The sequence below is a fragment of the Prionailurus viverrinus genome, chromosome B3 (genome assembly GCF_022837055.1).
Source record: "Prionailurus viverrinus isolate Anna chromosome B3, UM_Priviv_1.0, whole genome shotgun sequence".
NCBI classification, from domain to species: domain Eukaryota; kingdom Metazoa; phylum Chordata; class Mammalia; order Carnivora; family Felidae; genus Prionailurus; species Prionailurus viverrinus.
Genome location: NC_062566.1, coordinates 42,429,907 through 42,443,306, shown reverse-complemented (window position 1 = coordinate 42,443,306; position 13,400 = coordinate 42,429,907). Strand labels below are relative to the sequence as shown.

Genomic DNA, 13,400 nt, shown 5'->3' with positions numbered 1-13,400 from the left:
TTGAGTACCAACAGTTAACAGTAGGGCTGGGCCTAAATGGAGAGGCATTTTCTTGTCCGCAGAGGCCAAGGTAACCCAGCCTAGTGGAAAGGTGATTCATCTGACATGGGCAGCTGTCAGACAAGAGGAAAAATACCAACTGGAGAGCTTTGGGTGGCTTTATTTTTTTTCTAGGGACTGAGTGAGGCTTTGCTATTGCCTTGGCAACTATAGGATAAGTCCCAGTGGATAAGGTTGCAGGCCTGTGCAGTCATTCCCAGTTGGTGGGCGCCAGTCTGCTGCTCAGTCTGCACCAGGATGATGCATCCTCTAGGATATGGTACTCCTTTGTAGTCAGTGACAGAAGGATCAAAATGGGTTTTTTTTTTTTTTCCTTGTGATTAAAACAATACTACTCTCAGAACTGCTTGCTGCTGTATGGGCTGCTCCAAACCCAATGTGTATAGTTGGTTAATAATGATTTTCCTCTCTTATGATTGAGGATCTTCCTGGTATTTTTAACACCAGCCAGGAGTGTAGGTCACAAGGCCCTTTACAGCCCAGTGGTAAACATAGGTGATGGGATGAAATATTGTTATTAGCAGTCATAAATATCTTTGGCTTCTTGTTAACCCAGAGCAGCTGCTTTTAATCCTGAGCGCTGGCTCAGGTCATGGGTGCCTCTGACATAAACCCCACTGGAGTCTGATACTGTTATTTCCGATTGGAATGTTCTAGGTTTAGCATTCCTTCAGTCCAGCTGTGATAAACTGTTGCTTTCAGCTCCTGTTCTGTTTCTAATTTGATTGGAAGTTTTTATTTGGTCTATTTAATATAGTTGAAGGGTAAACAGCATATGAAGCACTAAACTTCTATAAAGAAGTATTTTTCCAGACTCAGATTTACTTCTCTAGTCCAAAGGAGGAAGCTGGCCAAGCCAGAGGCTTTTCTCCTTTCTTTTCTTTTCTTTTCTTTTCTTTTCTTTTCTTTTCTTCCCTCTTTTCTTTTTTCTTTTCTCCCCTTCCCCTTCCCCTTTTCTTTCCTTTCCTTTCCTTTCCTGCCAGTGCGGGTGAGAGGAAGAAGGATCTGATCTAGAATCTTCTCAAGTCATTGGGCCCATCCTAGAGATCACTGTATTGAGTAGAGCTAAAACCCAGCCTCGGGAGTGGCATCCGTCACTTCAGTGGTATTCCTTGTATAATGCTCCACACAGTGGATTTATTTTGGAATTTTCTGTCAGGTTGTTCTTTCTGAAGAACCGAAGGAAACTTGTCCTGCCTGCTAAAAGCCTTGGATTGCAAAAGACTCGAGAAAAATTGACGGCCCAGTCACATTAACTGTTAGGTTTTATGGTTGCACATTTGTTCCTTCCTGTTCTTTGCTCTGATTTATTTTGCATTTAATAGTGCATTTTGTTAAGTGCAAATATTTTGCATTTTAATAGTCATCGTTTGAGGGGATGTGAAGTATAAATAATTACTGTTTTGTTTTTGTTTTTTGGTTTTTTTGTGTGTTTGCTTGTTTTGGAGTTTCACCCTTTGCCCTGGGCTCTCTAGGGAGGTCTTGAACCTGTGGAGGCCTCTGGCATGCTGACCCTCTGAGTGTTCGTTTGCACTGGGAGGCCCGTGTCCTGGTAGGACCCAGATTTTCCAATAAGGGGCACTGAGGGAACAAGGCTTTGGGCACCGGCTGCGTCTTTAAGTTGCACGTTTGTCTTGAACTCCTGGTCTGGGTTCAGCACTGCATGGCCCCTTGGTGGTCCTCGAGTCCCTCCCTGGCACTGTCTGCCTCACTCCTCTGTGGAAGTTCCTGCCAGAATGCTCTCTCCTTGTGGGATTTGCCCTTCATTGAGAGACCGGGGTTTTCCCACATGTGCTAAGAGGGAGAAAAGGAGTGAATGATTTTTAGCCAGAAAGCCTGGGTGAGAATCCCAAAACTGCTTCCGAAGTTCCTGAGCCTCCCACCTGGAAAATGGGGTGATAACATCTGCCTCACAGAGTGCTAGGAGGATTGAAGGGCCCACACGTGCCCAGGACACTTGCAGCTGCCCCACCACGCCTATCACCGGGGGCTTTTGCTTCTTGGTATGTCCCTGCTCGGTCCTCAGGCCTGGAGCACAGCTGTAGCAGTCACCACCTTTCCCCTAAAAGCAGTTGCTGTAAACAGCTGCAGTGAGACCTCTGCCTCTGCTCTGCTGGCCTATTACTGTCTTTTGGTACTTTTTGGCCTTACATCTGACAGCAACTGTTAACCTGCAGTTCTTCCTTAACCCACACTTTGGGAAAATAAGTTTCCATTCCTCCCCTCCCTCACTCTCTTCCTCCCTTCCATGCCTCTGAGCTACAGGCACCTGCCTCCCCTAAGTCCTGCATTATGCTCTCTCAGAAGCTCAGAGAACGGTCTCTCCTACTCCATGCTTCCCCCGGCACCAGGCCTGCATCCTGTCCCTCCCCGTACACGGTCAGTCTCCCTGTCCAGCTCCCTTCTCGTTACTGTCCAGCATCTAGAATTTTCCTCTCCTCCGTGATTCTCACCCTTGCCTGCTGATAGGTTTGGGGCCCCTCTGTGGCAGTCCTCTTTGGGGAACCTCATGTCCCCAGCCCTCCAGTTGTAGGTGACTCTTGTCACCGCTGGAGTTCAAGGAGAGGTATTGACCCACCTCTTCATGCCCGGCACCTTCCCTTCCCAGTTTTTGTGGTTGGGTCCCCCCTCTGCTGAGCCTTCCAGAGTGGACTTCTTGTCCTGCTCAGGTGCTCTTTCCTGGGCTTCCTTATGCCTGACCTTCCTCAATCCTCAGCCTTCTTGGCTTTGGGGACAGGGCTGTGCCCTGGTTTCCTCCCGGCCTCCCCTAATGGAGTTGGGGGAGCATGCTCCCCAGGGCACATTTCTGGGTCCTCATCATACAGTTCACCTTGGGGTTCTCATCAGTCCCACGGCTTCAGCTGGTGTCACCCGGTCTCCGTGCCTGTGTCCACAGCCTCTCCTGGGCTCCAGGGGCCGATGGGGCTATTAACAGGACCTACCTCCTCCAGAGGGGTGAGGACAAAATGAGACAGCACTGTAAAGATGCTCAAGATTTCCTTTAGTGAGTGCAGTCTCCATGCTTGCTCCTGTCACCTGTTCTGATGGGCCCTATGTGACTGCTCCCTGTCCCCCATCTCTTAACCTGCTTGTCCCCTGTCCCTGCATGTCCAATTCCTCCAGCAGCCCGTCCTGTTTCCCACCTGCCACTCTGACTCACCAGTGGCCCTGATTTGGCAAGCTCTATTCCCTCTCCTGCTCCCCTCAGACCTCTCAGGTAGGTTGCCACTGAGGGTCTCTTTCCCCGGTCCTGTGAGCTTGGGCTGTGACTTCTGCCATGTGCTGCATATACAGGACTGGTTCCTTTGTCCCCCGCACGGCTATACTGAGGGCACGTCCTGCGTTGGTCTTAAGCGTCCTGGGGCTGATTGTGTAGTGTATCCTGACCCATCCCATCATCCTAAGACCCGCTGTCCCCCAGCAGGCAAGCTGGTGTGTTCACAGACACATGCTCACTGGCACCTGACAGGGCAAAGCCTTTTCTGGGGACACTCCTCAGAGTCCAGAGAGATGGGGTGACTCCTCTTTGGCAGGGATGGGGGCAGGGGCCTCTGGCTTCCTCAGGAGAGCCACACAGCACCCCAGAGGGTGGCAGAGCCACCAAAATGTGCTTTCACTGTACATTGCTTTGGGCCACCTCGAAGGGCCTTCACAGGCTGTTTTGTTCGAGTGCCTTGTTGTAGAGACGAGTCTGCCTCCCAAAGGTGAGGCGCCTCAGGTCACACACAAGTGAACCCGGAGCCAGAAGAAGAGCCAGGCGGCCACTGCTCGTCTGTGTAATTACTTCCCATCACAGTGACAGTTTAACCGCGTTCTCAGTGGAGTCCTGGCCTCTGCCCAGGGGCGTGAACGCGACACTTCCTCCCGGGAGGCACGTTGCAGTCCCGTGGCCCGGCCGTGCTGACACCCTCCGTGCGTGGTGTGGTGTGTGCAAAGGCCCCGCTCCGAGTGGGCTGTGAGTCCGCATTCATTAGCTGTGGACTTTGTGCTCTTGTGGCAGTTACGGGAATATTCCGGCACCTTTATAGCATGTGATTCTCAAGGGCTCTGGGGCCATGCAGGGAGGGAGCCAGGTCACGAGGCAGAATTCTCCACGCTCTGCCTGCTGACCCTTTGCATTGCTGGCATTTTCCCCCTACTGCATGCAAGGATGACCTAAGGAGACTGCCTTCTACCCTTGGGTTTTACAAGACAGCTGTATGCGAACCCTAGATCCATTTGAAGCCTTTTCGGCATGTTGGTCCAGAGAGCCAGGGCAGGTGGAGTCGTGGGCTGTGAGTAGGTTTGATCTGGGTTCTAGTGCTGCTATCTCCGGTCACATGTATAACTGCCCTGGGCATCAATGTCTCCTGTTGTAAAATTCTGAACCCTGCTGACTTAGAAGCCTGCCAGTCAGAAATGCAAAAATGTGAATGTTTTTTGTTTTGACTGCACGGATACCCCCTCATCTGTGGGCAGAGTCCCAGCCTCCTCCGTGTCCAGGCCCTGCCTATCGCCTGCCTTATTCCTTGGCACTCCCTGTCACCCACTCCAGGCCAGACATACCATACGCACAGTGCAGGGACTGTGGGAGAAGGGAGGAGATGCAAGTGTGGCCCAACAGGGTCGTGTCTCCTGTTATTCCCGGGACCCCCGGGTCTTGCTTTCCAGGCAGATGGGGGGGGGAGGGGTGAGCTTTTCTTTTCCTCAGGTGCTTGTGCAGGTGATGAAAATCCCAGTGGAGGCCAGGCTGGTGAGATTGTTAGAGATGCTCCCCAAGTATCCAGGCACTCCCGTGTGTACACCTCTTACCCAGGCTGAACCCCCACCTTATAGGGGAGGGGGTGGGTTTTATTTCCCCGGTCAGTTCTCCTGGCCTCTTCAGGCTGCCCTCTGCTGGACAGTCCTGGGAACAGGGTGTGGGGCCTCTGCCTCTGGTGCTTGTTTCACTGCTGCCTAAAGCCCGCTGGGAATGGGAAACAGAGGCAGGCGATAGGACTTCTTTCTGGGTGCTGCTCAGCTAGCCTCATTTTCTCTTAATACAGAAGAAATCCTCGGTAGCATTTAGGCTTTGCCAGGTCACCTGGAGCTGCCCAGTATTCTTGCTGACTTTTGTTTGTGGCACACGAACGGAGAAATCTAGCAGCCTCTGAGGTATGCTAACTGTAGTAGAAGCCTTTTCTGAACTTTGAACTTGTAATGCAGCAGTCAGGAACTCATATGGATACTACTGCCCCCCGTTACTAGTTCTGTAGATCTTGGTCAGGTTGGATCACTGACTCATCCCGCTTTGCCTGGACTCGGTTTTAGCATCGTAAGTCCTGTGTCCTGAGAACATCCTCGGTCCTGGGCGAACTAGCTGGAGTGGTCGGTCTCCAGACAAATTCATGAGCTTCTCTAAGCCCCGGTGCCCCGAGCAGAGATAGTACTGCCTACTTCCTGGGAGTGTTGTGGGGACGTAACAGGCTAGTGCCTGTGGAGTGCTAAGCAGGTGTACCAGTTTTCTAGCGCTGCTGTAACAGAATGCCCCCAATGGGGTGGCCTAGAACAACACAGATGTGCTATTTCACAGTCCTGGAGCCCAAAAGTCTGAAATCAAAGTGTCAGCAGAACCATACTCCCCTTGGGCCTGTAGAGACGCTCCATTGCTTCTTCCTAGCTTCTGGCAGTTTTCTGGCCCTTAGGCATTCCTTGATGATAGATGTCTCCCTCCAATTCTCTCTCTCCACGTGGCACTCTCCCTGTGTCTCTTTTCACATGGCCATCTTTTCCGGCTGCATATCTGTCCCTTCTCCAGAGTTCCCCTTTTTATAAGGCCACTAGTCATGTGGATTAGGGCCCACCCTAATGACCTCATTTGAGCTTGGTTACCTCTGTAGAAACCCTATTTCCAAATAAGGTCATATCTTAGATACAAGGAGTCTGTATCTTTTGGGGGGGGGGGGGACATAATTCAGTCCATAGCAGCAGGGTTTGCTGTGACCATTACTGCCTTTTGTGTCATTATCTTTGCAATCATCACGAAACCAAGAGTATCTGTGAAACAGCTCCTGCCCCCAAGAGGAGATGGCCTGATGAAGAGGAGCTGGCTTGGCAGTTAGAATTTGGTACCCGGGAACCATTTGAGCCTGAAGGATCTAGAGACAGCCTGTCTCACTGCTGGCTTTGTTCTGCTTGGTGCAGATGGAGCAGATGAGGGGCGAGCTACTCCAGGAGAGAGCTGTCAAGCAGGACTTAGAGTGTGACAAGATTTCCCTGGAGAGACAGGTGAGGCTGGCTTTGGACTAGACCACCCCCCCCCCCCCCCCCAAACAGGGTCGTCTTTGCATGGCATCCAAAGAACTCTGGGACATAACCCGCCCGAGAGGTGGAGGTGTTCCCAAGGTCTTTTTTCCAATGATATTAAATCTGCTTGGAGGTTGAGCAGCTTGGGGAGGAGAAATTGCAGGTGGTGTCTTCTGGATCCTAAGAGGGCTGAATTTTAACGCAAAAGAAATGAAAAAGCCGTGAGTTGCTCAAAGCTTACTTGAATCATTTCTCTTACATGCCATTGACGTAAATTCTTCACTGAATACTATGTATGTTATTGGCGGAGGAGCCTATTTTTCCTGCCTCCTCCACCCCCGATAGGTTTGACAGAAGAGAAGGCCACGCCTCTTGCCTGACATCTAGGAGTCCTAGGACGGCCAAAGATTTCACTTGGGCTCCTAAGGGCACGTGGTAGAACCTCTTCTCTTGGCCTGCCAGGAGCTGAGTGCTCTTGTTTCCCTGGAGACATTGCTGGCTTCCCTAGGTCCCCTGGGGCCATGCACCCTGTCACGGAAGGCAGCCTTATCACAGTTGCCCACCAAATGCTGGCTCTACCCCATAAACCTGCAAAGAGAGTGCGGCAGACACACACCCCTCACAGCACCCCCGTCTGATTCTAGAACAAGGACTTAAAGAGCCGGATTATCCACCTGGAAGGTTCCTACAGGTCCAGCAAAGAGGGGCTGGTGGTACAGATGGAGGCCAGGATCGCTGAGCTGGAGGACCGTCTGGAGAGCGAGGAGAGGTGAGCCCCACCAGGACCAGCTACGGTGCAGAGGCCTGGCACGTAGTGGTGGTCACACTGCAGAGTGCTTTCCCATTTGTGTCTCTTGTCCTCATGAGCCTTCACGTGAGGAGGGTAGAGCAGGTACAGTGGATGAGAAAACCGAGACCCATCCCAGTGAGTGCTTGAGGAAGGTAACCAGGCTGAATATACATCAGCAGGACGACAGCACAGGAAGCCTACTCCTGAGTCCCCGGCTTCCCCACCATGCGGCTGCCCCTCTCCCCACCCCTTAGCAGACCACGCTGCCTCATAAGCTACTGAGGTTGAGCTGGTTTAGAGGCAGGAGGTTGACTCTGCCCCGGGGGGGCCAGAGGTATTGGAGCAGAGGGCAAGTGCCATCTCAGAGATTGGCAGGACCCCCACAGTGGGTGGAAGGCATTGGGATCAGAGGGCCACGCTCATTTCCAGCAGATTCTCTGCAGCTAGCTCTAAGGTCACAGCCTGGGGGCCAGCACCAGGGTTGAGCTTTACTGGCCTCTGTTCTCACTCTTGGCCCCTCACCTTCCTGGAAGGGGTGAGGTGCATGTGCATATGGCACTGTGCACTATCTGTTTTTCAGTAGGACTTTGGGGCTGGGCTGGAGCAGCCTGAGACCCGTGATGCTCACACCCTGGCAGTCAGGGACCCTCTGCTGTAAAAGTAGAGTCTGGGACTGGAAGAACTCAGGGCAGCTCCAGTCCCAGCTCTGCCTGTTGCTGACTCTGTGGTTTTAGGCGGGTCACTCCCCTTCGTAGGGCACCCTTTCCCTCACCTGTCCAGGAACAGCCCCTTCATCCCATACTGTCGTGTTCTCCCACCCTAACCATCACGTTGACCAGGCTGCCTGGCTGGAGCTTCCCCTCCTCCACAGACTGCCCTGGGCCTCCTGAGGGGCTGAGATGAGAGGGTCTCATTCTCTCTCCCCCACCTTTTCAGGGAGCGGGCCAGCCTCCAGCTCAGCAACCGACGGCTGGAGCGGAAGGTGAAGGAGCTGGTGATGCAGGTGGACGATGAGCACCTGTCCCTGACTGATCAGAAGGACCAGGTGAGGGACCCTCATTCCCAGATGGGATTTTACACCCCAGGTAGGAGGGCGATGGAGTTGTGGAGGCTGAGTCCCTTCTTCCCCTCACCCCAGGCACCTCGTAGAACAGTGTGGCCTTTGTAGCCTCCTTCAGTAGGGGGTTCAGTAAGCCCTAGCCCCTGAGCTGAGACTGGTTGCTCCCTTTGCCATCTCTCGGTCTCTTGGGGAGACGGTGGCTGGATTGCTGGCCTGTCTGTGCTGGACTCTTCTCTTTCCCGGCTGGACTGTGCTACCAGCTAGCACCCAACCTGCCCTCTCTCCCAATGCAGCTGAGTTTGCGCTTGAAAGCAATGAAGCGACAGGTGGAGGAGGCTGAGGAGGAAATTGACAGACTAGAAAGTTCCAAAAAGAAGCTGCAGAGGGAGCTGGAGGAACAGATGGATGTCAACGAGCAGCTGCAGGGACAGCTCAATTCCATGAAGAAGGACCTAAGGTGGGTGAGCGTGGTGGCCCCGTGGGGACCGTGATTCCTCTGACATTTGCAGAGAACTTGGCGCTTTCAGGGCGTTCTCACTCCTGGTGTCTGAAGCCAGTTCCTTGTTGTCGCCTTGAGGGGTCATCCCATCCTAGAGAGTGGCTGCATCCGCTTGGGTCACCCCATCTGTTCATTCAGGTCTCATATGTGTCATCCCCAAACCAGTCTCCTGATGTCAGCTGGGAACTTCATCCCTCTTAGCCATAAGGGGTAACCAAGGCTCAAAGCAGGAGGCCCAGCTCATACCACCATGGAGAAGGCAGCTCTTAGGCCAGCACTTAAGACTCCTGCTTGTAGGGAGAAATAAGATAAGGTTTGGGTTCATATCCTCATGAAGACTAGACTATCTCAGGAGAGAGCTGTTTCTAAAGCTCCCCTGCTGTGATAAGGGGACTGGGGGTGGGGGTCACTTTACCTGCCCCAGGGTCACTGGGGTGCAGGGTGGATTAGATTCATGTTCATCCATAGAGCTAAGCCTTTCTCAGAGGCTGACTATGCTGGCAGCATAGGTGGTTCTCTTGTAAATGGACAGAAGACCCCAGCCCGTTAAGAATCCTGTAAACAGGGCCTTTCTATCAAGAACCTGGCCCCAGGGCTGGCATTAGGGTGCACCAAAAATCTCAGTAATCAAGATAGATAATTAATGCAATATTATAAAAAATAAATGCCAACAGCCCATGGTAAACAAGATACCAAAATTTAAGATGGAATCAACAACGGGGGCATCTGAGTGGCTCAGTCAGTTAAGCTTCCAACTTCGACTCATGTCATGATCTCACGGTCCGTGGGTTCGAGCCCCGTGTCGGGTTCTGTGCTGACAGCTCAGAGCCTGGAGCCTGGAGCCTCGTTCGGATTCTGTGTCTCCCTCTCTCTCTCTCCCTCTCTCTCCCTCCCCCACTTGTGCTCTGTCTCTCTCTCTCTCTCTCTCTCAAAATAAACAAACAAACAAACATTAAAAAATTAAAAAAAAAAGGGGGGGGGGATCAACAACAGCACCCTGACAAGACATATCGTAGTTTGAGGCAAAAGGAAAAATCAGTACTACCCAACTTGTCCCAGTCCTGCCCAGCCCTTCCTATCAACACCAGCCTGGGGCAGTTTGCTCCCTGCTGCTGAAGGAACTGTCAGGTGCACACCAGCCCGTGGGCTTCTCTGCCAGCCAGTGGGGTGGACAGACAGGAACCCGAGACCCTTCCTTCATCCCCTGAACAGAGATGAACCGCAGCCCAGGGCCTGGAAACATGCCCCCTCTTCTTTCAGCAGACTTAAGAAGCTGCCGAGCAAGGTGCTGGACGACACGGACGATGATGACCTCAGCACGGACGGGGGGAGCCTCCACGAGGCGCCGCTGAGCTACACTTTTCCGAAAGACAGCACTGCCATCAGCCAGATCTGAGTCCCCTTCCAGGGCTGTGGAGGTGGCCCGTCATGCCTCGCGGAGACCCTCAGCCAGCCTCCTGCAGCGGGGACCTGCAGCTAGCTGCACACGCACGGCTGGGAGCGGGAGCGGCAGCGCCCACGCGGAACAGAGACCCGGCGTCCCCTGGTCATAGGACAGGCTGATTCCTCCACGTCGCGGTCCTCCCAGAGTCTCTAAGGGGTAGCACGCCTCTCCCAGCTCAGGCAGGTGGCTACTGCAGCTTAAATGTTGACTCCCGAGGCAGAGGAGCCACCACTCATTGCAGGGTTTGGAGAATATGATTTGGCAGGCGGAAGCCCGGGTTCTGCACCGCCATCTGCTGGCACCGTTTGCAGTGCTGCTCCTGACCCTCCTCCCTCCCCCACCAAGGAAAAGGGTCCAAAGTGCTAGTTATTATCTAACAGCAATTGTGCAGGGGAGAGAGAGGATGTATAAACTGTACATATTTTAACCCAGAATCTCATGGACTGCTTCTGTTGCCCTGTGGAATATTACAGAGGCTTTGTAGGGTGGCTTGTTTGTAAACTCCACACCTCTAGCTTACTATTTTTTAAAACACAGAGCTATTAGATTTTTATTAAGACCTAGATGAGAGAGAGGGTAGAATACAGACTACTTTGGACATGAGAGTTGGAAAGAAGGAATTGCCGTGGTGTTAAGGGACAATTAATTCTGAGAAGAGAAATTCAAGTGGTCCTAGTAAATAACTTATGGAGGGAGAGAAAGTCTGAGGATCACTTGTATCTGTGGCCCTGCTTACTTATTTTATCTAGAATTTTGTTGTCATTTCTGAACCCTGCTGAGACCAATTCCTGGTCACCAACTGCAATGTCTTTACCACAGTTGGGGTAGGGAGACTTTTAAGTAAGGCTTTTGGCAAGTGATGTAGTTTCTAGAGGGATGGGGTCTTACTGTCATTTCTTATTGGTTCTTTGCTCCCTCTGCCCACATCAGGCCTCCAAGTAGCCTCCTCTGCCTAGGGTTGCTTAGTGGGGAGTAGGACGGTGTGGGGACAAGGCTCCTGGACAACCATGTGAGGAAGAAAAGGTGGTGTCCAGTAAGGTCACGGGGAAGGGGAGGAGAGGAGATAAGCAGGCATGTATGGGTATGCGGAGGAAGGAAGAGAAGGAAGTTCTTGAAAGCTGGGGGGATGTGTAGACAAGGGGCAGATTGAGTAGGATTTCGAGTTTATGTCAGAAAAGCAAGGGAAAACATGAAAGGAGGTGTTTCTATACAAATTGGAAGGCTCCTCCCAGCTTCCTGGGACAGAGGGACATTGGCCTGCACCAGGCATACTGTAATTGGGATTCAATGAGGTCTGTGGCAAGACCATGTTGCTGGGACAGCATTATAGGGAACATGGAATCAGGAACATGCAGTATCCCAGTACTTCCTCCTGGCTTTTCTAGTGTCACCTCCCACTTTGATTGTTCCCAGGAATGGCCAGAGGCCAAATCCAGTCACAGTTGGGCCCCTATAGGTGAGGGCCAGAGTGTAGAGCCAACAGCTCAGGAGGGCCACGCCAGGGAGAGAACACTGTAAGATGTGTGTGTATGCACACACACACACACACACACACACACACACACACAATGGGGCAGAGAGAATAGTGTTCAGTTGCTTTGACAGTGTCCCCAGGCATTCTAATTGATGGGAAGCCTGTGGACCAGAGAACTCTATGACAGTTACCAAGAGGAGCAGGGTGTTTCAGTGTGCTACCTACCTGAGGTCACAGAGCCCACTGAACAGGATTCAGAGTAATCAGCTGGGTTTAAGGGCAGGTGTCACCGTCCCCTACCCCAGGATTTCCCCCCTCCCCCACTCCAGTTGAGTCAAACCCTCTTCCACCTCTGGTGGCTTGGAGTGGTTCTTGCCTCTAATTATTTATTTGAGGTGTGGAGAGATTCTTCCCTTTAGCTATTCATTCATTGAGCAAATATTTATTGGGCATCCATCATGTGTCAGGCACAGTCCTTGGCCCTGGGAATACAGCAGCGAATAAAGCAGACCAAAATCCCCTCCTGGAGTGCAGTTAGGGGAAAGAGGGTGATGACAACAGTCATATAAATGAACACAGAGGCTGAGCCCCTCCCTACCTAGCCCTGGAGCTCCTCTGTGCTCTTGGGGACACAACAAGCCTGGTTCACTGGCTTCGACCCTCAGTATATTCTTGGTTTCCCTGCTTCTTCCACCATCCTTAGAATTTGCCAAGAAGTCTGCCTAAAAATGCCTCAGCTCACTCATAACTGCAGGTGGAAGATGAGAAAGGCCGGAGATGCAAGAACTTTGGGGGTGAGTGTCCATCTTGGTTTGTGAGAAAGTCACTGTCTCTCTTTCTTGCCAGTTCCTTGTGGTAGCCATGAGTCTGGCTGCAAGAAGCAAAGGTGCCCATGAAAAGAGAACAGAGATCACCATTCAAAAGGGTTGAATCCTTACTGGAAAAGATGGGCCGCTGTAGATGTTAACAAACACATCACCCTACATAAGAATGGCTCTAGCAGTGAAGCATGTGGTGTAGCGGGCTGGGAACAACATTGGACTGGGACTTGAGAGGCGTTTTCAAGTCCTCGCTCTTCTTGCCCTGGTGACCTTGACAGGGGTGACCTTGATGGGGCCTGTGCTCCAGAGATTGCCTGGAATAAATGAGGACCATGGTGCAAGGTCATTTCCAGCTCTGACATGCTATCATTTGATTTTATTATATACTCATTTTTTTCTGTTTGTTGCTTTAAGAACTAACCCTATTCAAGAATATTTTCTTTAGCTAGCTTAAAAAGAAAAAAATATTTTATTTAATAAACAAATACGTGGCCAAATGCAATGCCGAGGAGGCAATCATGGTATATCTTTATAATTTTTTTTTCCTGCTTCAGAGTGTCATTTGACAAAGGCAAGAGGCTTATTCTCTTGGGCTACGGCTTTTGGGTATGTCTGATTGCTTTGGTTTGTCATGGGGAAGAGACGTTCGGGCACATCTACCTCCATGTGCGTGAACTGGATAAAGCAAGGTTGCCTTTCAATAAATGGTGTCACCCAGCAGGAATCTTGACTCTCCCATTATTTTGACTCCCTTGTTTGCTCCAGAGCTTGGCTCTTTGTCCACCAAGAAACAGCAAGGTGAATGGCTGGAAACTGCTCGAGGAGGTGGAACTTGTCATGCCTGGGACCTGTTTCTGAAATAAAAGGGTGGGTGTGGGTCAGTGATAAACACTGAGAGAATTAATATGCCTGCTGCTGGTGATGTGCTGAGAAATCCAAACTGCCCACTTGCAGAACAAGGCAAAATGGGAAGTGTGTTAGTAACTGA

At 51.6% G+C, this 13,400-nt stretch overlaps 1 protein-coding gene across 2 annotated transcripts in view; it reads left to right on the top strand.

Moving 5' to 3' along the window:
- Positions 1-13,132, top strand: part of CGNL1 (cingulin like 1) — a 201,394-nt gene extending 188,262 nt beyond the window's left edge. For both annotated transcript variants that reach the window (XM_047863828.1, XM_047863827.1), the window contains exons 15-19: positions 6,223-6,306; positions 6,969-7,093; positions 8,051-8,159; positions 8,468-8,631; positions 9,937-13,132. In XM_047863828.1, coding sequence (XP_047719784.1) covers positions 6,223-6,306; positions 6,969-7,093; positions 8,051-8,159; positions 8,468-8,631; positions 9,937-10,069 — 615 coding nt within the window. In that variant the 3' untranslated portion in view covers positions 10,070-13,132. The remainder of the gene's footprint in view (positions 1-6,222; positions 6,307-6,968; positions 7,094-8,050; positions 8,160-8,467; positions 8,632-9,936) is intronic.
- The last annotated feature ends 268 nt before the right edge of the window (positions 13,133-13,400 follow it).